General features: G+C 37.9%; 1 protein-coding gene across 2 annotated transcripts in view; it reads left to right on the forward strand.

The window, feature by feature from the left end:
• Nucleotides 1-25514, forward strand: part of NCAPG (non-SMC condensin I complex subunit G) — a 47940-nt gene that overhangs the window by 19348 nt on the left and 3078 nt on the right. For both annotated transcript variants that reach the window (XM_021101058.1, XM_005666548.3), the window contains exons 11-20: nucleotides 1158-1247; nucleotides 1401-1580; nucleotides 4185-4295; nucleotides 5606-5725; nucleotides 10622-10849; nucleotides 20433-20614; nucleotides 21159-21333; nucleotides 23827-23991; nucleotides 24220-24355; nucleotides 24715-24798. In XM_021101058.1, coding sequence (XP_020956717.1) covers nucleotides 1158-1247; nucleotides 1401-1580; nucleotides 4185-4295; nucleotides 5606-5725; nucleotides 10622-10849; nucleotides 20433-20614; nucleotides 21159-21333; nucleotides 23827-23991; nucleotides 24220-24355; nucleotides 24715-24798 — 1471 coding nt within the window. The remainder of the gene's footprint in view (nucleotides 1-1157; nucleotides 1248-1400; nucleotides 1581-4184; nucleotides 4296-5605; nucleotides 5726-10621; nucleotides 10850-20432; nucleotides 20615-21158; nucleotides 21334-23826; nucleotides 23992-24219; nucleotides 24356-24714; nucleotides 24799-25514) is intronic.

Below are 25514 nucleotides of genomic sequence, written 5' to 3' on the forward strand. Positions count from 1 at the left end.
TATCTATTATATTAATATATTCAAGTGTTATTTTCTCTGGAGTTCCCTAAGATAAGCCTGTATCTTTGATTTTCATAAAATCATAGTCTTGGAGTTGCAAGTTAATTCAGAGGTTCTTTTCCAACTCCTCCACACACAAATTCCTTCTACAATATTCTCAGTGGTTATCCAGCACCTCCTTAAGGTACCTTCATTTTGGATGCCACCTTTTCCTGAATCAGCCAATTCCAATGCCCAGTGGCTCTGAAAGAAAAGTGTTTAGTTTGCTGTCATCATTTATGCATTGTGTACCCAAAGGAAAAATAAAAGTATTCTAATTTTTTATATTCAGCTCCTTTTGGAGCTGAACAGGGAGGAGGTAGTTGAATATTTTAGGCAGAAAATTTTAGTTTTATGCTGCCTAAGATTAGCTGCTGTCTTTAAGCACTACGTGAGAGAGAATTTATCTTCAGTGTCCCCCGAGAGAGAATTTCTCTTTAGTGTCCACCTGCCTGTTTACCTTTCCGTGATCTTAGAGAGGTTTTAGTCAGATATATTATTTGGTCTTTTTTTTTTTTTTTGTCTTTTTGCTATTTCTTGGGCCGCTCCCGCGGCATATGGAGGTTCCCAGGCTAGGGGTCGAATCGGAGCTGTAGCCACCAGCCTACGCCAGAGCCACAGCAACGCTGGATCCGAGCCGCGTCTGCGACCTACACCACAGCTCACGGCAATGCCAGATCCTTAACCCACTGAGTGAGGCCAGGGACCGAACCCGCAACCTCATGGTTTCTAGTCGGATTCGTTAACCACTGCGCCACGACGGGAACTCCGGCCTCCCGCCCCCCCCCCTTACAATTGTCTAGCAAGTAGAATGTGTGCTCTCTTTTTTTTTTTTTTTTTCTTTTTTTTCATTTACATCCACATCCACAGCATATGGAAATTCCTGGACCAAGGATTGAATCTGAGTTGCAGCTGCAACCTATACCACAGCAACAGTGACACCAGATCCTTAACCTACTGCATCACAGCAGAAATTCCCTGGGTGCCACTTTTGCTTGTATATTTTGCTGCATTTTTCAAGAGATTGTGGCTATTACTTGGAGTTTTATGTAACACTTTGATGTCATTTTCTGATATATAACATATTAAAGTATGTATTCTAAATTATAACTTACTAGGTTTCAGAAATTATCTCAGAGATTCGGGCACCCATTGTCACTGTTGGTGTTAATAGTGATCCAGCTGATGCAAGAAAGAAAGAACTCAAGGTAACTCTTCTAAATTAAAGAAATGCTTGAGTATAATGTAGTTGTATGTGCTTGACTGAATTTCTGGATGGTTGAGATGTTAAAAAATACCCTTTAGTTTACTATAAATTTTCATATTTTTGTGTGGTGTTTACACAATTTATATCTTCTTAGATCGCTGAAATAAAAGTTAAACTTATTGAGGCAAAAGAAGCTTTGGAAAATTGCATTACCTTGCAGGATTTTAATCAAGCATCGAAATTAAAAGAAGAAATAAAAGCATTAGAAGATGCCAAAATAACCCTATTGAAAGAGACAGAGCAACTTGAAATGAAAGAAGTCCATGTAGAAAAGGTATAGATAACTTTTTTATATTAAATCTCAGATATTATCATCTCAACTAAACCTTGTTTTCTTGACTCAGCTGCCAGAATATATGCACTTTGGAGAGATTTTTAACAGTACCATGAATTAATACAGAAATATTTTCCCACCTGCTCCTTTCTATTTGGAACTTTAAAAGGCTTTAATGAACTTTAATTATTGTAGCTGGGACTTCATTTGATTTGTTCCCTGTCGTGTTAATCTCTGGAATCTAAAGTCTTTCTTCCTTGCCAAGGAAGCTTACTTTTCCATTAGTCGCTTTCTGTTTGCTCTTTCGTTTTTGGGTCTTGAATGGTTTCGAAAAGGAGATTGCATCTTTCCCTTATTTGTGGAAGTTTTATGTAACTTCTTTATGTAAATTCTTTAGGAGAAGAATTTCTGTGGTAACAATACCACTGTGCCCATATTTACTTATTTATCTTTTTAGGGCCACACCTGAAGCTTATGGAGGTTCCCAGGCTAGGGCTTGAATTGGAGATGTAGCTGCTGGCCTACACCAGAGCCACAGCAATGCCAGACACATTTTTTTAAAGTTTACTCTCTTGTTTCTAGAAAAAGCTAAGTAACTTATTTTAAATGAAATACCAAACATATATTTAGCAACATTAAAAGCTTCATTTCAGCAGTCTTTTTTTTTTTATTTAATTAGTTGTATTTGATACACTAGTCCTATTTTAATATAGGATAGATGGTATAAATTATTTTATATTAACTTTAATTCAGGAGATCTTTTAGGATCTTGCCTTTTGTAGTAAACATCATTTAAACTACTCTAGTTTTGGTTTGGGAGGTGTTGATTATTTTCATAGAGACAGTGGGTGGATAGGAGAGTTTACTATATGGGGCATTTCGTAAGTTATGTCCTTGAGCTCTGTAGCCATGGACATCACCACCTTCCCAACAGATCTGCCTGAATTTTATTTTCATAGTAGCTTTATTTTTTTTGGCAAAGTAAATGGATTATCATGGGCTTTTAAATTTGCTCCTCAAATTTAAAGCAAAAAATGAAAATATACTATGACTGAAAAATGATATAAAAAACTTCAGGTCTGAATTAGGACTTTTTTTTTTTTTTTTTTTTTTTTTTTTTTTTTTTTTTGCTATTTCTTGGGCCGCTCTCGCGGCATATGGAGGTTCCTAGGCTAGGGGTCGAATCAGAGCTGTAGCCACTGGGCTATGCCAGAGCCACAGCAACTCGGGATCTGAACCACGTCTGCAATCTATACCACAGCTCACGGCAACGCCGGACCCTTAACCCACTGAGCAAGGCCAGGGATTGAACCCACCACCTCATGGTTCCTAGTCGGATTTGCTAACCACTACGCCACGACGGGAAACTCCTGAATTAGGGACATTTTAACTGAGGTGATCTATCTTTACTTGCTTTGACCATTTATGTGTTCATTTGCCCTACTTAAGGGTTATAAATCTATTGCACTATAACTCCAGTGTAGTGTAATAAATGCTATGGTCAGGTAAATATTATGGAGGTTTTATGGAGAGGCAGCTAACTCAGGCCAGGTGGTGTTGGTTTCTGCAGAAGAAGTGTTCCAGTTTCAGATTTGAGTAAAAATAATGTAAGCTAACAGTTACAGGATGCTTTTTTTGTATGTGATGTTCACAAGTTTGAATTCATTTGATTCTCACTATAACCTAATGGGATTGGTGTTATTATCCTCATTTTACAGAAGGCAAGTAACTTTCCTAAAGTTTCACAGATAGTAAATGGTGGAGGCGGGATTCAAACCCAGGCAAGTGGCTTCGATTGTGCTTTTAATGCACTCTGTCATCTCTCCTCAGTGAGTTGTTAAGGGAATCTTATAGGCGAATGGAATGATGTGAGAAGGCCCAAAAGTTAGAGTGCCTGTTGTGTTTGACAACTTTAAGTCCACATAACTAAAGATTAGAGGGAGAGAGGTAAGAGATAAATCTGGGGGGGAAATTAAGGGCCAATTCATGTAAGGCCTTGTATAAGCAATATTTTAAAAATTGTGCCTTACCCAAGGATCATGTTGAGCCACTAAAGATGAGATTTATGTCTTAATAGAGATTACTAATCCTCAGGAAAGGGATTGCAGGCGGGCATACTAGTTGGAATACTGTTGGAGTCATGTAGGATGGAGATGCTAATGATGGTGGGTATGGAAAGAAGTGATGGATTTGAGAACTACGTAGGAATGAGAAACAAGGAGACGAGTGAGTCATATATCCTAGGTCTTTTGATTTGGATAGCAGGGTAGATGGGAGTGATATTTATGGAGGAAGCACAGGAGGAGGAGGGATTTAGGTAATGATGAGTTAGTTTCCTTTTGGACATTTTGAGTTTGAGAAGCTTGTAGAACATACAAGAGCAATGTCTTATGGCAGTTTTATATATAAATCTATAACTTAGAAAATAGTTGGAGTAGCTCATAAATGGTAAATGGAGTTACATGACTGGCTAAGGTGGTTGCAAGGAGAGTAATGGAGCCTACATGTCTTTTTAAAAAAAAAAAAAACCCCGAGAAAGCAAACCTTTAAAAGAATGGACAGAAGCTAATTCATACTAATGCTTACTATTCTGTTTCATTTTAGAATGATGCCGAAACACTGCAGAAGTGTCTTGTTTTGTGTTATGAACTCTTGAAGCAGATGTCCATATCAACAGGTATAGGTGCAACTATGAATGGCATCATTGAATCTTTGGTATGTTGGTGCCCTTTGAGGCTTTATTATAGCTCACTCCTTCCTTATTTTATATATTTCTTGAGGTTCAGAAGAATGAAAAGACTATTTTAAACATCTGGTAAATAAAAAAATAGTGGCTGTTTCATATTGTGAGGATTAAATTAGGATGATGTATGTAAAGGATCTGGTCTATGTTATGTTTATTCCTTTAGAAAGCATGAAAAATATTTTATGCTGGAAAGTGATGCAGAGTATATCCTCATTTCTTGAATAATAAGAGGAAATACTGAAGACACATTGGGAATATTTAGGCAATAGAATCTTGTTTTATGGAAAGACTATGAGAAGTTTATATTCTATGCTTTGTGGAAGGGATTTATTACTATATATTTTAAAGGAATTTTTAACTAAAGTAATCCTTCATAGGTAATCTCCATTTTACTGACCAGAGGGATATAAATACTGCAAGTCATTAGAACAATATTGTCTAATAAAAAATAAATGCAAACCACATGCAACTTTAAATTTTCTAATAGCCCCATTTAAAAAATGAAAAATGTGTGAAGTTAATTTTAAATATATTTAACCCAGTATACCCCAAACATTCTAACTTTGTCATTTACTCAATATTAAAATTATTGAGGCAGTTCCCTGGTGGCTCATTGTGTTAAGCATCTCTTGTTGTCACTGCTGTGGTGCCGGTTTGATCCCTGGTCCAAGAAGTCCAAAATAAGATATGCTGTAAATGTAAAAATACACTGGGTTTCAAAGACAATAATGTAAATTATCTGTTTTAAATATTACATGTTTCATTGATAATATCTTGTTTATATTAGATAAAATATTTAAATTTAGTTTTATCTGTTTCTTCTTTTACTTGGCTACTGGAAAATTTCAAGTGACTTTTGGCTTCCATTATATTTCTAGTGGATAGCACAGAATGGGAGACATTGAAATCAGATCAGTTGAATAAGCAAAGAGGCAAGGGATCGTGTGGTATAAGAAAACTGGGAAAGACTACAGAGTGAGGTGTGTCATATTAAGGAGTTTTTTCTGTGAGCATTGGAAAGCCACTAAGTCAGTTCTGACAGGTAGAGGGAAGGTATCTCATGGTTCCATGTTGTGCTCTGACTATATTCTTCTGCTTTAGCAATTTAATATTTACTTTTTTTTAACCAAAAATTGACTTTTTTGAGTTAATAGCCTGTATGGAAATAAAGTAGATATATGAAATCATATTGAAATTTTCACTTTGACCATTTTTTTAAACATGCTATTATAAATTTCTTGTCCTGGTCAAAATTGTTTTAATTTCTAATTCTTTTTAGATTCTTCCTGGAATAATAAGTGTTCATCCTATAGTAAGAAATCTGGCTGTTTTGTGCTTGGGATGCTGCGGACTGCAGAATCAGGATTTTGCAAGTAAACACTTTGTATTACTACTGCAGGTAGGATTTATCTTGTGATTAAGATCTTGATTATACTTATTAAAATCTGTGGTGATTATGCTGGTCCAAGAAATTTAATCTATTTGAGGGCTTATTGATTATGATAATGAATGATTTTTAGGGACTCAATTTTTATTTTTTGGATTTTTATTAAAACTTTTGTAGAAGACAAAATATCAGTTAAGGTACTTTAAACATTAATAATATAGGAAATATTTATTGAGTTCATATTATATGCCCAGCATTATTCTAGGCTTAGAAAAAAATAAGATAATGAAAAAAAAAAAAAAAGTTGCTGTCCCAATGGAGCTTAAATTTTAGAAGAGGAAACACACAAAAAATACTATGTAGTATGTTGTAGGAAAAAAGTAAAGCAGAGAAAGGTAATGAGGACTGGGACTATGGAGAGGAAGCAGTTTGGTCAAGAAAGACCTCACTAATAAGTCAAAATTGGGGCCATTACCAGAGGGAAGTGAGAATGAACCATGTAGATCTGAGTAAGAGGATTCCAAAGAGAGAGAAGAGCGGCAGAGGGGCCCTGCAGTAGAACTCTGCTTCTTACGTTCATGGCATAGGAAGGAGCTCACATGCTAAGGGGAGAAGAGTAGGAGAAAGGGTTTGCAGGCAGCCAGACATCTATGAATTCTAGAGGCTTCTAGTCTGTAAAGATGTGTCCTTCTCAGTGAATGATATGAGAAGGAATGGAAGGGTTTTTGTTGTTTGTTTTTTGTTTTTTCTGATAGGCAAGAAATAGATTAATTAGGATAGGACGCTTGTGAAAGAGGCAAGGGGGCTCTGCCTTGAGGATCCAGTGGGCCACAGTTTTATCATCTAGAGGGAGTGGGGGTCCGAAAAGACCACCTCCTCTTTCTGACAGTACTAGCTCCTCCTTGATATCCAGCAAGGTGTGTATTCAAATCAGCGGAAAGGTGGTCCTCAAACTCCTGCCCTTGGTCTGAATCTAAATGCAGGCCTCATCCCATCCACCACCCAATGACCTGAGGCAATTCCCGCACTTAGGAATGGAAGTTTTTGAGTAGAGGATTTTTATGATCTGACTGAACATAGTGTTAGACCAAATGATGGCAAACCTTTTCTATAAAGAGTTAAGGAGTAACTATTTTAGACTTTGCAGGCTATATGGTCTTTCTCAACTACAACTCTGCTGTGGTAGTATGAAAAATCCATAGATGATACATAAATAAGTGTGGTTGTAATACAATAAAACTATTTATGGAAGCTGAAATTTGAATCTCAATTTTAGTGTGTGATGAGATTTTTTTAACCGTTTAAAGATGTACAACTGTTCTTAACTTGAAGGCTTTATAAAAATAGGCAGCAGACTGGATTTGACCTGTGTTATAGCTCGCAGATTCCTAGTATTAAGTATAGGAATATAAGTATGGAAGCAGAGATACGCATAAGGAAGATATTGTAATAATCCAGGAAAGAGATGGTGACAACTTGGACTAGTATTATGGTTATTGGTGTCATGAGAAGTGATGGTAATTTAAGTTTGAAGATGACATCTGTAGAATTTGCTGAGGAATTTGATGTGGCATGTGAAAGAAAGGAGTAGAAGAAAACAGGATTTTGGCCAGAATAACTAGAAAGATGGAATTGCTCTTTCCTGTGATGGGGAAATCAGGAACAGGTCTTAAGGCCAGTAGATAAGTTCAGTTTTGGGTGTGCTAAGTTCAAAGTTTGAGGTATAGCTTAGATATATTGAATATGCATTTGTACGCAAGTTTAGAGACAGGGAGAGTAGGGCCCAGGCTGGGGCAATGAATCTGAAAGTCTTTACTCTGTAATGGTATCCAATGCCTACAGACTGGATGTTACCTGACAAATGGGTATAGATTGAGAAGGTATCTCAACAGCTTTCTAGGGCTCAGGCAACATTTTAGGTAAAAGAGATGAAGAGGAACCAGTAAAGGCCCAGGGGGAGGTAGCCAGTAATGGAAGAATGAGATGTCCTAGAAGGCAAGTGAAGATGCTATTTTAAAGAGGCTAGGATGACCCAGCTGTCTAATGCTGGTGACAGGTAAGAAGGATTCATAGCTGATCCTTGAGGGCAAGTAAGGGAGCATTTGGTGACGTGCCTAAGAGTAGTTATGTGGAGGGCAAAGCCTGTTGTAGTGGGCCAAAGAGGATTATGGGAGAGAAATTGGAAACAGCCAGTGTAGACTACTCTTCAAGATTTTATTTTGTTAGAGTAACAGAAGTGGAATGGTAGCAAGAGAGAATACTGGGTAAGAAGAGTTTTTGGCTTTGTTTAAACTTTAAGATGGAGAAAATTACAGCATGTTTGTATCCTAATGTCAATGACCCACTCAAAAGGAAAAACCTGATAATATAGGGACGAGAGAGAAGCTGTTAGAGCACTATCGAGTAGACGAGAGGGATTAAATCTAGTGTACCAGTGGAATGCATTTAGCTTTTTAACTCCTTTGAACATCTGTTTTTAACATTTGGCTTAGCTTAACTAAGAAAATAATACATCCCTCCATCGCCCCATGTGAAAAGACAATGAGATTCATGTGGTGTCTTGGTGCTGCCAAATACGGATAAAAAGTTGCAAGGAGTTTTAGTGCTATGCTTTCATACAGGTAAATGGGAGAGCTTTGCATGTTCAGCTTGAAAATAACAGGTGTACAAACAGACATAGAGAACAGACTTGTAGTTGCCAGGGGGGAGGGAGGAAGAAGGGAGATGGATGGGAAGATTGGGGTTGGTAGATGAAAACTTTTACTTTTAGAATGAATAGGCAACGAGGTCCTTGTGTACAGCACAAGGAACTATATCCAGTCTCTTGGGATAGAACATGATGGAAGATACTATGGGAAAAAGAAGGCATATATATGTATGATTGGGTCACTATGCTGTACAGCAGAAATTGACACAACACTGTAAATCAGCTGTACTTTAATAAAAATTTTTTTAAAAATTAAAGTAGCAGGTGATAACATTGTTTTTATGAAGATTATCTTAAAAGAATGCACTCAACCAGTAGTTGAATTTTCACTCAACATAAAATCTTTTTTTTTTTGGGGGGGGGTCCTTTTTGGGGTCGCCCCCACGGCATGTGAAGACTCTCAGGCTAGGGGGCCAATCAGAGCTGTAATCACTGGCCTACGCCAGAGCCACAGCAACGCCAGATCCGAGCTGCGTCTGCGACCTACACCCCAGCTCACAGCAACGCTGGTTCCTTAACCCCACTGAGCAAGGCCAGGGATCGAACTGGTGTCCTCATGGATGCTAGTTGGGTTCGTTAACCACTGAGCCACAATGGTAACTCCAGGATTAAATTCTTGATGGTGGCGTTCCCATTGTGGATCAGCAGAAACGAATCCGACTAGATCCATGAGGCTGCAGATTTGATCCCTGGCCTCGCTCAGTGGGTTAAGGTTAAGGTTCCGGCGTTGCCGCGAGTTGTGGTGTAGGTCACAGACGTGGCTTGGATCTGGCGTGGCTGTGGCTTAGGCCAGCAGCTAAGGCTCCCATTCGATCCCTAGCCTGGGAACCTCCATGTACCATGGGTGCGGCCCTAAAAGAAAAGACAAAAAAAATAAATTCTTGATGGTCCCTTTGCTTATATTTATTATCTGAGAACAATTTCTATTATTGTAAGATCCTTTTGTGTCAGGTATTATCTTTAAAATGGTATACAGTTTTCAAACTGGAAGAAAAATTCTGGTACTTGTTCAGATGAATCATTTATGTTTGGCGATACATCTGGTTTTACTCCAAGATGTAGAATGAATTTCCCTGTTACACAAAGTCATTACTTTTTATATCAGCAGGTATGGAATCAGTGATTTAGCTAGTAATTCTAAAGAGAATTGTGAAATTTATTGGCTTTATAGATGCCCTGGAAGTAAAATCCTACATATTCAAAGAGGTTTTGCTAAGAAACTAAAAACAGTAAGTTCTCTACTTCAGTTTCCTAGCTTTCTAGAGGATGAGTTGTTAAGTGCTAGGTTGACCCCTGGTCATTAGTTGTTTTTAATGGAAGAAAAACTCACATTTTTGATAGTGATGGGTTTATTTATGTCTAGCTTACCAAGTATAGTGCTTTTTGACTCCGAAAATGAGGTAAAATACTCATTAAGATGCCCTGTAGTCCATTATGAATGCTTCTGAAAAATTGTAAGATGTTTTCAAGTTGAAACGTTTGATAGAAGAGACTGGAGGCAGACAATTGTATAATCCACTGTTAATGAAATCTGAATTTATTGAGCTATTAATAAGAGAAAAATTTGTCTTTAATGAAACTTAATAACCTAGAATACTGGTGTTCTCATGAATGCTAGGGGTCAGATCGGAGCTATAGCTGCCAGCTTACACCACAGCCACAACAACATGGGATCAGAACTGCGTCTGAGACCTACACCACAGCTCATGGCAATGCTGGATACTTAACCCACTGAGCAAAGCCAGGGATGGAACCCGTATCCTCATGGATACTAGTCAGGTTCATTACCAGTGAGCCACAATGAGAACTCCTAATGAGTGCTTTTTATTGGTTAGAATGTGATGTTTTTGTCTTCATAGATGGCCCCAAATAAGTGTGATGTAATTGAAGTTTTTCTAAATCTTAAAAAAATAAAATCGTAGTTGAATGTATACATTTTTATTATATAAAAGTAACGAATACTATAAATCAATCTGACTCTAGTTCAGGGAATTTTGACTGAAGATGAACTTTTTCTAAAGGAAATTTAATTCTAAATGTTATGGTACAAATAAAATTTTTTAATTTAAGCTTTGAAAAATATTTTACATAGACTTGACACTGTTGTTGAAATTAGATTATACTACGTGAAATTGTATTTTATTCTTAAACAGTAAAAGTATATACCTAATTTACTTTTGGTGGGGGATATTTCAATTTAGGTTTTGCAAATTGATGATGTGACAATAAAAATAAGTGCTTTAAAGGCAATCTTTGACCAGCTGATGACATTTGGATTTGAACCATTTAAAACTAAAAAAATCAAATCCCTTCAAAGTGAAGGTGAAGAAATAAACACTGATGAAGAGCAAGAGTCAAAAGAATCTGAAGAAGAGGCTGCTACAGCCAAGAATGTTCTGAAACTACTATCCGATTTCCTAGATAGTGAGGTGAGAAATAATCATAGCTCTGTGATTGTGAAATGTCATTTTCAGCATATGTATGTTTATGCTCTTTATATTTTTAAAATAAAGTTTAAACTTGGGCAACATTTAAAAAATTTGCCTTTTGAATATCCTCATTAAACCCTTTCATTTCTACTATACCTGATTTATCACTATCCAATTACATGTATAGAGAATTGAAGTACTAAAAAAATGATTATGGGGTGGTTATTTTTTCATCCCTTTTTTTTTCTTTTGGCTTAAGCATGTGGGATTTACTTGGGCCGAGGATCAAACTTGTGCCATTGTGGTGACAGTGCCACATCCTTAGCCCTCTGATTCACCAGGGAACTCCTTTTTTCTCTGTGATCTATGACTTAAAAGTTTTTTCTCCAACAGTTAAGAAATAATTTAAAATAATTTTGCATTGGTGAATGGAAATTCTGAGATGTGTTATGGGATTATATTTCTTTCCTGAAGGTACTCATAAGCTACATTTTTATAACATATAAACATTTAAATAAGGTTTTTATTTATTGAGGTGAAATTGACATAGCATAAATACAACATTCACTTTTAGAGTGAACAGTTCATTGACATTTAGTACCTTAGAAATAATAGTGCAACCACTGTCTCTATCACAATTTTAAAACTTTTGCATTATCCAAAAAGGAAACTATCCATTAAGTAGTTGCTCCTCATTTCCCCTACCAGTAGCCGCTGATAACAACCAGTTTTCATTTTGTCTTTATGGATGTAACTTCTGGATATTTCATGTTAAGTGGAATCATAAAGTATATGACTTGGTGCTACTCTCTTTCACTTAGCTAGTATTCAAGGCTTATCTATGCTGTGGCTTCTATTGCAAGCCTTCTTATGGTAGAACAATATTCCATCTTACACACATACCACAATTTTAGCCATTCATCCACTGAAGGGTATTTGGGCTGATTCCATCTTCTGGCTATGGTGAATAGTGAATATGAAGATGTATTTGTTTCCCTAGAAGGGGGATTACTGGATCACATGTTCATTCTTTTTTGTTTTTGTTTTTAGGATTCTACCCCTGCTCCAGATCCTAAGTAATTAACACATCTTCACATAGTTCTTTAAGTGAGAACATATAAGTTCTACTCTCAGTGAATTTCAGTGATACAGTAGTGTTATCAGCTAGTCACCATATTTTACATTAGGTCTCTAGAACTTTTTTTTTTTTTTTTTTTGCTCTTTAGGGCTGTACCTGTGGCATATGAAAGTTCCCAGGCTAGGGGTTGAATCGGAGCTACAGTTGCTGGCCTACACCTCAGCTCATGGCAACACCGGATCCTCATCTCACCGAGCAAGGCCAGGGATTGAACCTGCGTCCTCATGGATACTAGTTGGGTTCGTTACTGCTGAGCCACAATGGGAGAACTTTTTTTTTTTTTTTGAGGTATAATAGAACTTATTCATTTTATAACAAAGTATACCCTTTTGTCAACCTCTTATTTCTTTCACCCACTAGTCTGTGGCAACCACTTTTCTGCTGTTTCTAGTTTGAATTTTAATTCTACTACATGTAAGTATATCATGCGGTATTTGTCTCTTTGGCTGGCTGTCTCACTTAGCATAATGTCCTCAGGGTCCATCTCTGTTGTTGTAAATGGCAGGATTTCCTTCTTTTTTATGACTGACATTGCATTATATAGCCCACATCTTTGTTCATTCATTGATGGACACTTTAGGTTGTGTCTATGTCTTGGCTCTTTTAAATAATGCTACAGTGAACATAGTGCAGAGATCTCTTCGAAGTTGTTTTCATTTCTTTTGAATATAGCCTCAGAATCAGGATTGTTGAATCATATGGTAGTTATATTTTTAATTTTTGAGAAACTTCATACTATTTTCCATAATGGCTGCATTAGTTTATATTCCCACCAAACTGTACTCTAAGATTCCCTTTTCTCTACCATCCTTGCCAACACTTAGCTCATGTTTTTTTGATAAAGCCATTAAGTGGGAGGTGATAGCTCATTGTAGTTTTGTGTTTCCCTGATGATTAGTGATGAGCACCTTTTCATGTACCTGTCAGCCATTTATGTATCTTCTTTGGAAAAAATCTGTTCACTTCCTCTGCCCCCCCCCCTTTTTTTTTTGTCTTTTTGCTATTTCTTGGGCCGCCTCTGCAGCATATGGAGGTTACCAGGCTAGGGGTCGAATCGGAGCCATAGCCACCGGCCTACATCAGTGCCACAGCAAGGAGGGATCCGATCCGCGTCTACAACCTACACCACAGCTCACGGCAATGCCGGATCGTTAACCCACTGAGCAAGGGCAGGGACCGAACCCGCAACCTCATGGTTCCTAGTCGGATTCGTTAACCACTGCGCCACGACGGGAACTCCCCTCTGCCCATTTTTTAATCAAATTGTTTGGGTTTTGCTATTGAGTTGTATGAGTTCTTTATATATTTTGGATATTAACCCCTTATCAGGTATATAATTTGCAAATATTTTCTCCCATTCCATATAATTGCCTTTTTGTTTTGTTGATGGATTCCTTTGTTCTGCAGAAGCTTTTCAGTTTGATATAATCCCAATTGTTTATCTTTGCTTTTGGTATCAAATACAAAAATCATTGCTGAGACTTATGTTAAGGAGCGCATTATCCTTTTGTTTTCTTGTAGGAGTTTTATGCTCTTACGTGGTAATTTGTTTTGTTTCTGTTTGTTGTCTTTTTAGGGCTATACTTTGCAGCATATGGAGGTTCCCAGGCTAGGGGTCAGATCGGAGGTGCAGCTGCCAGCCTTCCCCAGAGCAACGCGGGATCCAAACCGCATCTGCGATCTACACCACAGCTCATGACAACGCTGGATCCTTAACCCACTGAGTGAGGCCAGGGATCAAACCTGCATCCTCATGGATACTAGTCAGATTCGTTTTTTCCCTGACCCACCATGGGAACTCCATCACGTGGTAATTTCTTAAACTTTTTTGAGAACCTGCCAAACTGTTTTCCATAGCAGCTGAACCATTTTACATTGTCGCTAACAATGTTCCAGGGTTCCATCCTTATGAACATTTGTTATTTTAAAATAATTTCTTTGTTTTATTAATAACAAAAAATTGTTAACAATTTTAATCATTTTAGTTGATTAAATTGGTACCTCATTGTGGTTTTGAATTGCATTTCCCTAATGACGAGCATCTACATGTGCTTTTTTGGCTCTCTGTATACCTTGTTTGGAGAAATATCTGTTCAAATCCTTCGCTCATTTTCTTAAATTTTTTTTCATGTTTTTAAAATTTTATTGAAGTACAGTTGATTTATAAGGCTGCGAAAACCTGCTGTACAACAAAGTGGTTCACTTATACATGTACACACATCCATTCTCTTAGATTCTTTTCCCACATAGAGTATCACAGAATATTGGGTAGAATTCCCTGTGCTATACAGCAGGTCCCCAGTGGCCAATCATTCCATATACCTCACTGTGCATATGCTAACCCCAAACCCCTGGTCCATCCCCACCCTGCCCCCTGCAATCTGTCCTGTAGGCAACCATAGTTTTTCAAAATCTATGAGTCTGTTTCTATTGAGTCTATTTCTATTCTGCAGATATTCATTTATTTATTTATTTATTTATTTTGTCTTTTGTCTTTTATTGTTGTTGTTATTGCTATTGCTATTTCTTGGGCCGCTCCCGCGGCATATGGAGGTTCCCAGGCTAGGGGTCGAATCGGAGCTGTAGCCACCAGCCTACGCCAGAGCCACAGCAACGCAGGATCCGAGCCGCGTCTGCAACCTACACCACAGCTCACGGCAACGCCGGATCGTTAACCCACTGAGCAAGGGCAGGGACCGAACCCGCAACCTCATGGTTCCTAGTCGGATTCATTAACCACTGCGCCACGACGGGAACTCCAGATGTTCATTTATATCCTTAAGATTCCATATATAAGTGATGTAAGTGATATGAACTTTCTCTTTCAGTCTCTGACTTCCTTCACTTGGTGTGATAATCTCTGGGACCATACATGTTACTGCAAATGGCATTATTGCATTCTTTTTAATGCCTGAGTAATATTCCATTGTATATATGTACCACATCTTCTTTATCCATTCCTCTGTTGTTGGACATTTAGGTTGCTTCCATGTCTTGTTTGCTCATTTTTAAATTGGATTGTCCTTTGGAATTCTTTGCATATTCTGGATAGTACATCCTTATTAGATACGTAATAGGTAAATATTTTTCTAGTAGGTTTGTCTTTTTACTTAATTCTGTCCTTAGATGTATAAAAACTTTTAAATTTTTATGTGAGGTAGATGTCTGATTTCATTGGTTTGCCTTTGGACATCCAGTTGTGTCAGCACCCTTAATTGAAGAGATTATTCTTTTTCTATTGAATTGTTTTAGAATCATTTTGGTGGATCAGAGAATCAATTGATCATAGGTATATAAGTTTATTTCTAGACTTTGAATTCTATTCAGTTTTCTATGTCCATCCTTGTGCCAATACCAGACTGTTTTGATTCATATAACTTCATAGTAAAGTTTTGAAATCAGGGAGTTGGGTTTTTTTGATACTGTTTTGGCTATTTGGGGTACCTGGCAGTTGCTTATGAATTTGAGGGTTGACTTTTCCATTTCTGCAGAAAGTCTGTGGGAATTTTGATGGGGATTGCATTGAACAGGTAGGTTGCTTTGGTCAGTATTGCCATCTTAATGTTTTCCAATCCATGATCTCAAATGTCTTTACATTTATTTGGATTGTCTTTAATTTCTTTCAGAAATGTTATATAGTTTTCAGAGTGTAGTTTTGTTTTTTTGCTTCCTTGGTTAAGTTTACTCCTATATATTTTATTTTGGATGCTATGGTAAATGGAACTGTTTTCTTAATTTCCCTTTTAAATTGTTCATTCATGTTGTATAGAAACTACTGTATTTCTGTGTGTGGGTTTGATTTTGTATCCTGCAGCTTTGCTGCATTCATTTGTTAGCTCTTGTAGTTTGTGTGTCTGCGTGTGTGTGTGTGCATGTGTGCACTTTGGGATTTTTCCCTATAAGACTCACATCATCTGTGAAGACAGTTTTAATTCTTCCTTCCCAATTTGGATGTCTTTTTTTCCTTGCCTCATTGCTCTGGCCTAGAACTTGCTTGTCTTGTTTCTGATCTTGGGGGGAAGTTTTCAGCCTTTAACCATTGAGTATGATGTGGATTCTTCATAAATGCTCTTTGTTGTTTTGAGGAAATTCTCTTCTATTTTTATTTCTCTGAGGATTTTTTGGTTTTTTTCCAATAATGAAAGTGTGTTCAATTATGTCAGATTCTTTTTCTATATCAGTTGCAACAATCATGTGATTTCTTTTAATTTTTCTTTCTTTTTAGGGCCCCCTCCTGTGGCATGTGGAAGTTCCCAGGCTAGGAGTCAAATTGGAGTTGCAGCTGCTGGCCTATGCCACAGCAACACCAGATTGGAGCTTCATCTGTGACCTATGCTGCAGCTTGTGGCAAGACCAGATTCTTAACCCACTGAACAAGGCCAGGGATCAAACCTGCGTCCTCACGGACCCTAGTCAGGTTCTTAACCTGCTGAGCTGCAATGGGAACTCCCTTGCCTGTTTTTTTTTTTTTTTTTTTTTGTCTTTTGTCTTTTTGTTGTTGTTGCTATTTCTTGGGCCGCTCCCACGGCATGTGGAGGTTCCCAGGCTAGGGGTTGAATCGGAGCTGTAGCCACCGGCCTACGCCGGAGCCACAGCAACGCGGGATCCGAGCCGCGTCTGCGACCTACACCACAGCTCACGGCAACGCCGGATCGTTAACCCACTGAGCAAGGGCAGGGACTGAACCCGCAACCTCATGGTTCCTAGTCGGATTCGTTAACCACTGCGCCACGACGGGAACTCCTTGCCTGGTTTTTTTATGCTAAGCCACTCTTCCATTCTTTGGATAAATCCCACTTAGTTATGGTGTATAATCCTTTTTAAATATGTTGCGGTTAGTTTGGCAGTACTTTGTTAAAAGATCTTTATGGAAATTGGTCTATAGTTTCCTTGTGTTGTTTTTCCTTTGGTATCAGGGTACTACTGACCTCGGAAACTGAAATAGGAGTTGTTTCCTCCTGTTCTGGTTTTTTTGTTTTTTTTTGTTTGTTTGTTTGTTTGTTTGTTTTTTTTTTTTGTAGAGGACTTTTGAGAAAGATCGATGTTAATTTTTCTTTAAATATTTGGTAGAATTTATCAGTGAACACATCTGGTCATAGACTTATTTTTTTGGAGGGGTTTCTGATTTATTTAATCTTTTTATTTTTAGATTTCTTCCTGAGTCTGTCTTGGTAATTTGCGTTTCTAGGAAGTAGTTCATTTCATCTAGGTTGTTTTATTTGTTGGTATTCAGTTATTCTTAATATTCATTTATAATCCTTTTTATTTCTGCAAGGTCAGTTGTAATGTCCCTGCTTTCATTTCTGATTGTAGTTATTTGCATTTCTTTTTTTTCTCATTGATTTTTTTTTCTGATTTTTTTTTTTTAAGGTGTGAAGTTTGGTTATTGATTTGAGATTTTAATGAAGATATTTATAGCTATAAATTTCCCCCAACTTGTTTTTACTGCACTCTATAAGTTTTGGTTTGTTGTGTTTTCATTTTTATTCATCTATTTAAGTCCTTTTTAATTTGTTTTGAATTTTTCCTTTGACCTGTTGATGTGTAAGGAGAGTGTATTTAATTTACATATTTGTCAATATATATATTTTTTTTAGGACCGTAGCCACAGAATGTGGAGGTTCCCAGGCTAGGGGTTGAATCAGCTATAGCTGCCGGCCTATGCCACAGCCACAGCAATATCATATTGGAGCCACGTCTGTGACCTACACCACAGCTCACGGCAACGCTGGATCCTTAGAGCTAGGCCAGTGGTCAAACCCTCATCCTCAATGGTTCCTAGTCAGACTTGTCAACCGCTGCGCCACAATGGGAACTCCTCCAGGTGTATTTCGTTGTGGTTGGAGAAGATCACTTTGCATGATATCATTCTTTATAAATTTATTGAGACTTGTTTTGGAACTAGTAGGGTCCATTCTTGAGAATGTTCCATGTACACTTGAGAAGAATGTGTAGTCTGCTATTGTAGGGTGGAATAGTCTTTATTTTTTGAGGTCTAGTTGATTTATGGTGGTGTTCAAGTGCTCTGTTTCTTTACTGGTCTTTTTAGTTCTGTTGTAGAGCTGTCTGTTTTTCCCTACAATTTTGTCAGTTTGTTCATTTATTTTGGGGCTCTTTTGTTTGTCGTGTATATGTTTTATAATTATCTTTTTGAATTGACCTCTTAAAAATCAACATGTAATGTCCTTTGTCTGTTGTAACAGTTTTTGACATCACATTTTGACTGCAAAATGGCAGAAACAAGTCCTTCTTTTAGTATTTTCTTAAATTTTGAGTTATTAGCCAAGTGATAGACTAACTTCTTGTTGAGAATTGTCCAGTGCTGCGGACTTGCTGACATTGCATAGATAGGGAAACTATTGAACATGAAAACTGTTTGACAGTAGATGAATATATATATATATATTTTTAATAGTGTGGGTACCACTAATCTTTCTGGCTAAACTAGAGTCTGTGACTTTGACTTTATTTTTACTATAACCCACCAAAAAAAATCTTGACTTCCCTTACTGTCCTTCAAGCATAAGTAACAGTCTTTTACTTTAAAGATTTGTAGTCCTGTCCCAATTCACATTCCTGTGTTAGAAATTTTAAAAAGGTGGAAGGCATGCAGCTTTTGCAGTAGGAGACTTGTAGACTTGCGTCCTGGTAACATCTGTGAATCTTCCGTAAAGTATTTATTGTCTCTGGCCTCTTTCATTATCTTTAAAATGGGAATGATGATGCCTGTTCAGTGGGATCATTCTTTAATTCAGTTAACAAATATTTATGTGCCAGTCAGTATATGCTCTTGAGAGCACCGTGCTGAGTGGAGCAAAGTCTCTGCGCTCATGGTTGTTGTGAGCCCTAATAAGTTAGAATGTGGAAAGCACGTGCCAGTCCTGGCACTTAGTCTTATCAACCTCTGTACCTTTTTTTCTCTTTTATGGCTGTACCTACAGCATATGGAAGTTCCTGGGCGAGGGTTCAAACTGGAGCTGAGGCCTATGCCCTAGTCATGGCAACACCAGATTTGAGCCACATCTGCGACCTGTGTTGCAGCTTGAGGAAATGTCAGATCCTTAACCAACTGAATGAGACCAGGGATCAACCTTGCAGCCTTATGGGAGATGGCGTTGGGGCCTTAACCCACTGAGCCACAGTGGGAACTGTAGTATACCTTATTTTTGATTTTTGAAAAAATGTCTGTAATAGTTCTTGTGTCTACTCATTTTATTTTCCTTTCTATCTCCATAGGTTTGTTTTTTTTTTGTTTTTGTTTTTGTTTTTTGTCTTTTCTGGGGTGGCACCCACGGCATATGGAGGTTCCCAGGCTAGGGGTCTAATTGGAGCTGTAGCCACTGGCCTGCGCCAGAGCCACAGCAACGCGGGATCCGAGCCGCGTCTGCAACCTACACCACAGCTCATGGCAACACTGGATCCTCAACCCACTGAGCAAGGCCAGGGACCGAACCCGCAACCTCATGGTTTCTAGTTGGATTTGTTAACCACTGAACCACGGTGGGAACTCCTATCCCATAGTTTTGTCTTGTCTTTCATTCCCAGATTATAACCTGTCAAGATAATTTTTCTGAAATCACATTTAAATCTTCCAATCCTTTCAAAAACTTGCAACATATTCTGCCTCATGAAGGTTGAATTTCTTTACCTAATTTTTCAACGCGTCTCTGATACTGAGCAAAAGTTACTTTCCATTAGTAATACTAAATAGTTAATGATGTTTGTTGAGGATTTACTCTGTGGATTAGCTTCTAAGAGGTCTACATGTATTTATTTTTGTAACACTTTTGTGGTAAAAACTTTAGTACCCCCTTTTTGTATATGAAAAAAGGTGAGGTACAAAGAAATGAAGTAATACGCACAGGAGCAGATCACTTAGCTAGGAAATGTCAAAGGCTTGAATTCAGTTTCAGTATTTTTAACTACCCCTCGTTTCTACCCATATGTCCATTTGAATAACACTGCATCTTTTCTGTTTTCTTCTCTAGATTTGTTGTGGTTATTCTTTCTAGGAATGTCTTTTTCTGCTTTATTCACCTTTATTCACATTTTACCCATTATTCTCACATATTGCTGTGCTTACCTCTGGAGCTTTAATTTATAAACACTTTCTCTGATGGCAAAGACCATTACTGTTGGTTTGCCATATCTTAGCACTTGTGGTAAGTGTTGGTAAGTGTTGAATACATATTGTTTTGATTTCTGGTATAATGTTATAAGATCTTTTGATTCTTCTAAAGAAATTAAAGGGAATTAAAATTTTCATAGCTAGATTAATAATTTGTCACTTAGCCTTAACCTGAAAGGAGGAAACAAAATCTTTTATGTGCCTTTTAAAAAGTTCATATTAACATGAGTTTGGATAACTTATGTGACCGGCTATAATGTAAGCCTTAAAGGAAATACAAGTAAAAAATTTCTTGTAATGAAAGTCATTTTTATTAGGTGTCTGAACTCAGGACAGGAGCTGCAGAAGGACTGGCCAAGCTGATGTTCTCTGGGCTCTTGGTCAGCAGCAGGATTCTTTCCCGGCTTGTCTTGTTGTGGTATAATCCTGTGACTGAAGAGGATGTTCGACTTCGACATTGCCTTGGCGTGTTCTTTCCCCTCTTTGCTTATGCAAGCAGGTACTTAGTCCTCGATAAATCAAAATCTAACTGGAGGTTCAGTTCAGGCTCCCCATGAGTCATAGCTATAGTATTTTGTTGTTAATGTTCTTTTTCCTCAATGATAGTGAGGGAATGGGAAGAATTTACCTAACATCTGTCCACCTAAATTATTTGACTCTTTCCCAGATGAACATGTACTGTTATCTTGGGTGAATTTCATATATATTTACTTTTTTTTTTTTTTTTTTTTTTTGCATTTGCTTTTTAGGGCTGCACCTGTGGCATGTGGAAGTTCCCAGGCTAGTGGTCAAATCGGAGCTACAGCTGCTGGCCTATACCACAGCCACAGCAATGCAGGATCTGAGCTGTATCGGTGACCTACACCACAGCTCACGGCAATGCCGGATCCTTAACCCACTGAGCGAGGCCAGGGATCAAACCCTCTTCCTCATGGTTACTAGTTGGATTCATTTCTGCTGTGCCACAACGGGAGCTCCTAAAAATTTTTTTAGTGGTCACATGCTTTTTCTTTGCCAACTTTGCTCAAATTGTTTTTCAATAGGAATAACCAGGAATGTTTTGAAGAAGCCTTTCTTCCAACTCTACAAACACTGGCCAATGCCCCTGGCTCTTCTCCTTTAGCTGAAATAGATATCACTAATGTTGCCGAGTTACTTGTAGATTTGACGAGACCAAGTGGATTAAATCCTAAAGCCAAGGATTCCCAAGATTATCAGGTAGGTGAGTTAGCCTTTGGATGGTAAGGAGTCACTGTTGCTTTGGTGAAACAATCCCTTTCATAGATACTTTGAAATAGAAGCTGCATATTGACCTTGGGATTCCTGTTTTATACGGTAGCACATAGCACAAAGAACAAGATCTTCTGCAAATACATGGATGAACCTGGAGGGTAGTATGCTTTGTGAAATAAGTCAGACAGAGACAAATACCATCACTTATATGTGGGAATCTAAAACAATAAGTATTAATAAAACACAGATATGGAGTACAAACAAATGGTTACCAGTGGGGAGAGGGAAGGTGGAAGGACAAGATAGAAATGAGGGATTAAAAAGTGCAAGATAGAAATAAGGGATTTACATATAGAATAAATAAGCTACAAGGATATATTGTACAGCACAGGGAAATACAGCCATTAGTTTGTAATAACTTTAAATGGAGTACAATCCATTAAAATTTTGAATCCCTCTTGTATGCCTGAAACTAATATGACATTGTAGATGAACTATACTTTTAAAAATGCAAAAGAACTTTTGGGAAATGGGGAGAATCACAAAAATAGAAGTAGTCAGTGCTAACGTTTTTGCTGCTAAAGTTAGCAAAAATTCGTCGTCCTTCCTACCCTCTCCTCACCTAGTGCTGGGATGTTAATCGTTCTGAACCATGACCTGTCATGTAGGACTCTCTGAGTCCTCAATTGTTGGTTTTTCTGCTGTGTTTCTAATACAAGGAAGGAGAATTCAAAGAATGAAACTCACCTCAAGCTTAGTTTTGTTTTTAATTCAAAGATGCGGGGTAAGTGTGTAATCTCACACAATTTAAATGTAAGCTGGTTTTTAACCCTTTAACACCATTTGCTCAAACATTCACCATTTGAAAATCAGTGTGTTAATGATTTCAGATACTAGCTGACTAAGGTGAAAGGATTGGTCTTCTGTTTTAATTGACACTTAGTAATTGAAGTATGCAGCCACTATGTTACATGTTATTGGAAAGATTACAAAGGATATTAAGGCAAAATCTAGTAAGGGTCAGTGATAAAGCTACTAAGTGCTTTATTTACTTAGGCCTTGTGGGAATTTGAGGGGTGGTTTGCATAGAGAAGAGACTTTAGGAAAGATGCTAAATGTAGCTGGTTGTACAAGTCATGTCGGGGAATTATGGAAGAAATCATTACAGCTAAGGATCTCGAATAAGCCTGTTAGGGCAGAACCTTAGAATAGGGAGTTTGGAGTTGACTCTGTTTGCAGAGCATGTAATGAAAGGGTTAATGGGATGAAAATTATTAGGAAAATTAACTTGGTGGTCATTATCATTAGGTGAGGTGAATTGGTAAGAGGTATAGAGAATATTAACAAAGAGAGCAGTTAAAAATCGGTACAGGAGTTCCCGTCGTGGCGCAGTGGTTAAGGAATCCGACTAGGAACCATGAGGTTGCGGGTTCTGCCCCTGCCCTTGCTCAGTGGGTTAAGGATCCGGTGTTGCTGTGAGCTGTGGTGTAGGTTGCAGACACAGCTCGGATCCCGCGTTGCTGTGGCTCTGGCGTAGGCCGGTGGCTACAGCTCCGATTCGACCCCTAGCCTGGGAACCTCCATATGCCGCGGGAGCGGCCCAACAAATAGCAAAAAAAAAAAAAAAAAATCGGTGCAGTTAGGAGATAAAAGCTTACAGAAAAAGAAATAGAAAAGAGAAAAAAATTGTGGGAGTTCCTGCTGTGGTGCACTGGGATTGGCAGCATCTTGGGAGCACTGGACACAAGTTTGATCTCCAGCCTGGCACAGTGGATTAAGGATCCAGAGTTGCTGTAGCTGTGGGCTTGGGTCGCTCAGATCTGATCCCTGGCCTGGGAACTCCATATGCTGTGGGGCAGCCAAAAAAAAAAAAAATAGATACAAAAATTTAGAAGAGAAAGCTTTGCAAGGCAAAGGAGCTGAATGAAGTATGAGTGATAGAAGAGCTCAAAGAAGCGATTAACATTAGGGCGTACTCTTAAGATGAACATCTTGGAAGGGCGAGGGAAATAGATTGGGCAGAGCACAAAGTTGAAGTGGCATGTAGTTGTAAGATCCCAGCTGATCTCATAGGAGGTTCCGGAATTGGGATAGTTCTTTGATTTGTCCAGAATTGAGATAAGGCTAGGCTGTTGTATCTGTATATCTACGAGTTACTGAATGTGGACTGACTCTTAGGGAGGAGGTGTGACCTTAGGCAGAGCACATTGTCTTCAACCTGGGATCATTTCTGCATTGGGAACTTTGAACCTCCAAAACTCATGCTAGCCTAGAGAATGAATGATTCAGTAGTAAAAGTGGAGCAGGCCCTGTACCATAGCATCCACTGTAAGAAGGGGAGCTCATCTGGCGAGTAGGTTAATTGGTTTTTAGACATTCTGCATTTGGGATTATGTCACAGTAGTTGGAAATGATGTGTAGGACTGTATTATGATCATACCACCTCAGTTTTTAAGGATTTTTCTCTTGATTTTCCAGGCCTTAACAGTTCATGACAATCTGGCTATAAAAATTTGCAATGAGATCCTGTCATGTCCATGTTCACCAGAAGTTCGGGTCTATACTAAAGCCTTGAGTTCGTTAGAGCTCAGTAGTGATCTTGCTAATAAAGATCTTCTGGTTCTGTTGAATGAGATTCTAGAGGTAAGTAGTTTCTAGTTACTCTCAATGTGTATATATCTTTAGCAAAGTAGAATTGATATGGTTCTAGTAATTTATATATACATGAGTATATTGTGACTTTGCTCTTTGAAGTAAATGTTGCCTTCATAAACTTAGTAGAATTTTTAGAATGTTTTTAAACAACTTTGTTAGTATATATCTTTTTTTAAGATTAGAAAATGCTGCTCTAAAAAATATTTTCTGTTATAGCAAGTAAAAGACAGAACGTGCCTGAGAGCTTTGGAGAAAATCAAGATTCAGCTGGAAAAAGGAAATAAAGAAAATGGTGACCAAGCTGTAGCAGCGCAGGATGACGGCACAGTCACGACTCTTTTTCAAAGTGAAGGTAGTAACCACATGCCTATAAGATCCTGTCCTTTCCACCTTTCACACACATGCGATTGGATATCAGGAATGGAAGAAAGGTTTTTCTAATTAAGTCCCCTCGGGGAAGTGTATCACTGGTAAATATTTGTTTTATTTTTATAAGTTTTTTGTGTGTACGTTTCTTATCATATGACCATGCAAAACTATGTTCTTAAGAGTTTTGCTTGCTTATTTTCCAGTGTTCACATTTTTTGAAACACCGTTCCATGGTACATTTTCTGTAGTTGCTCTTGGGACTGGTTGTCATTTATTTGGTCATTTAAAATATTTCATGAAGCTGTTTTTAATTTATAATTGTTGTATTATTTACTTTAATAGAAAAGAATAAAGAAGTGTATATAACTCCTGTCAAAGATGTAAAGGTAACCCGAATGAAATCCACTCAGAAGCAGACTAACAGAGGTAATATATGAACTAACTTTAGAATAAAATTTTTCAGTTTTCTTATCCAGTGAAATACATTGTATCCTTAGGGATAAGCATTTTTCAGTATCTTAGATATCCTTAACTTTCCTTTTTGTTTCAGCTGGTACTAGGTTTTTCTTTATGTCTAAAAGATAGTATCAGTGTTGGCTCCAAGTGCTTTTGATTGAAAAAAAAATATATATATATATACAAAGGACTGTTTGGGTTGAATAAAGATTTTTTATCAAATGATCAATAATTTTTTTATATTATCAGTTTGTGGTCTGTCTTTACTTGATTAAACTTTTTTTTTTTTTTTGTCTTTTCGCCTTTTCTTGGGCCACTCCCGCGGCATATCGAGGTTCCCGGGCTAGGGGTCGAATCGGAGCTGTAGCTGCCAGCCTATGCCAGAGCCACAGCAACGCGGGATCCGAGCCGCGTCTGCGACCTACACCACAGCTCACGGCAATGCCGGATCGTTAACCCACTGAGCAAGGGCAGGGACCAAACCCGCAACCTCATGGTTCCTAGTCGGGTTCGTTAACCACTGCACCACGATGCGAACTCCTGATTAAACATTTTTGTCCCTTTTATTCTCCTAGAATTTTTCTGGGTTTCTGTTTTCCTTTGTATTGCATATTTTTCTGACAAAATTTATTTCCCAAGGGATATCCAACAAGAGGAGATTTTTTGCAATAATATACATGACTGTT

The sequence above is a fragment of the Sus scrofa genome, chromosome 8 (assembly GCF_000003025.6).
Source record: "Sus scrofa isolate TJ Tabasco breed Duroc chromosome 8, Sscrofa11.1, whole genome shotgun sequence".
In the NCBI taxonomy this organism is placed as follows: Eukaryota; Metazoa; Chordata; class Mammalia; order Artiodactyla; family Suidae; genus Sus; species Sus scrofa.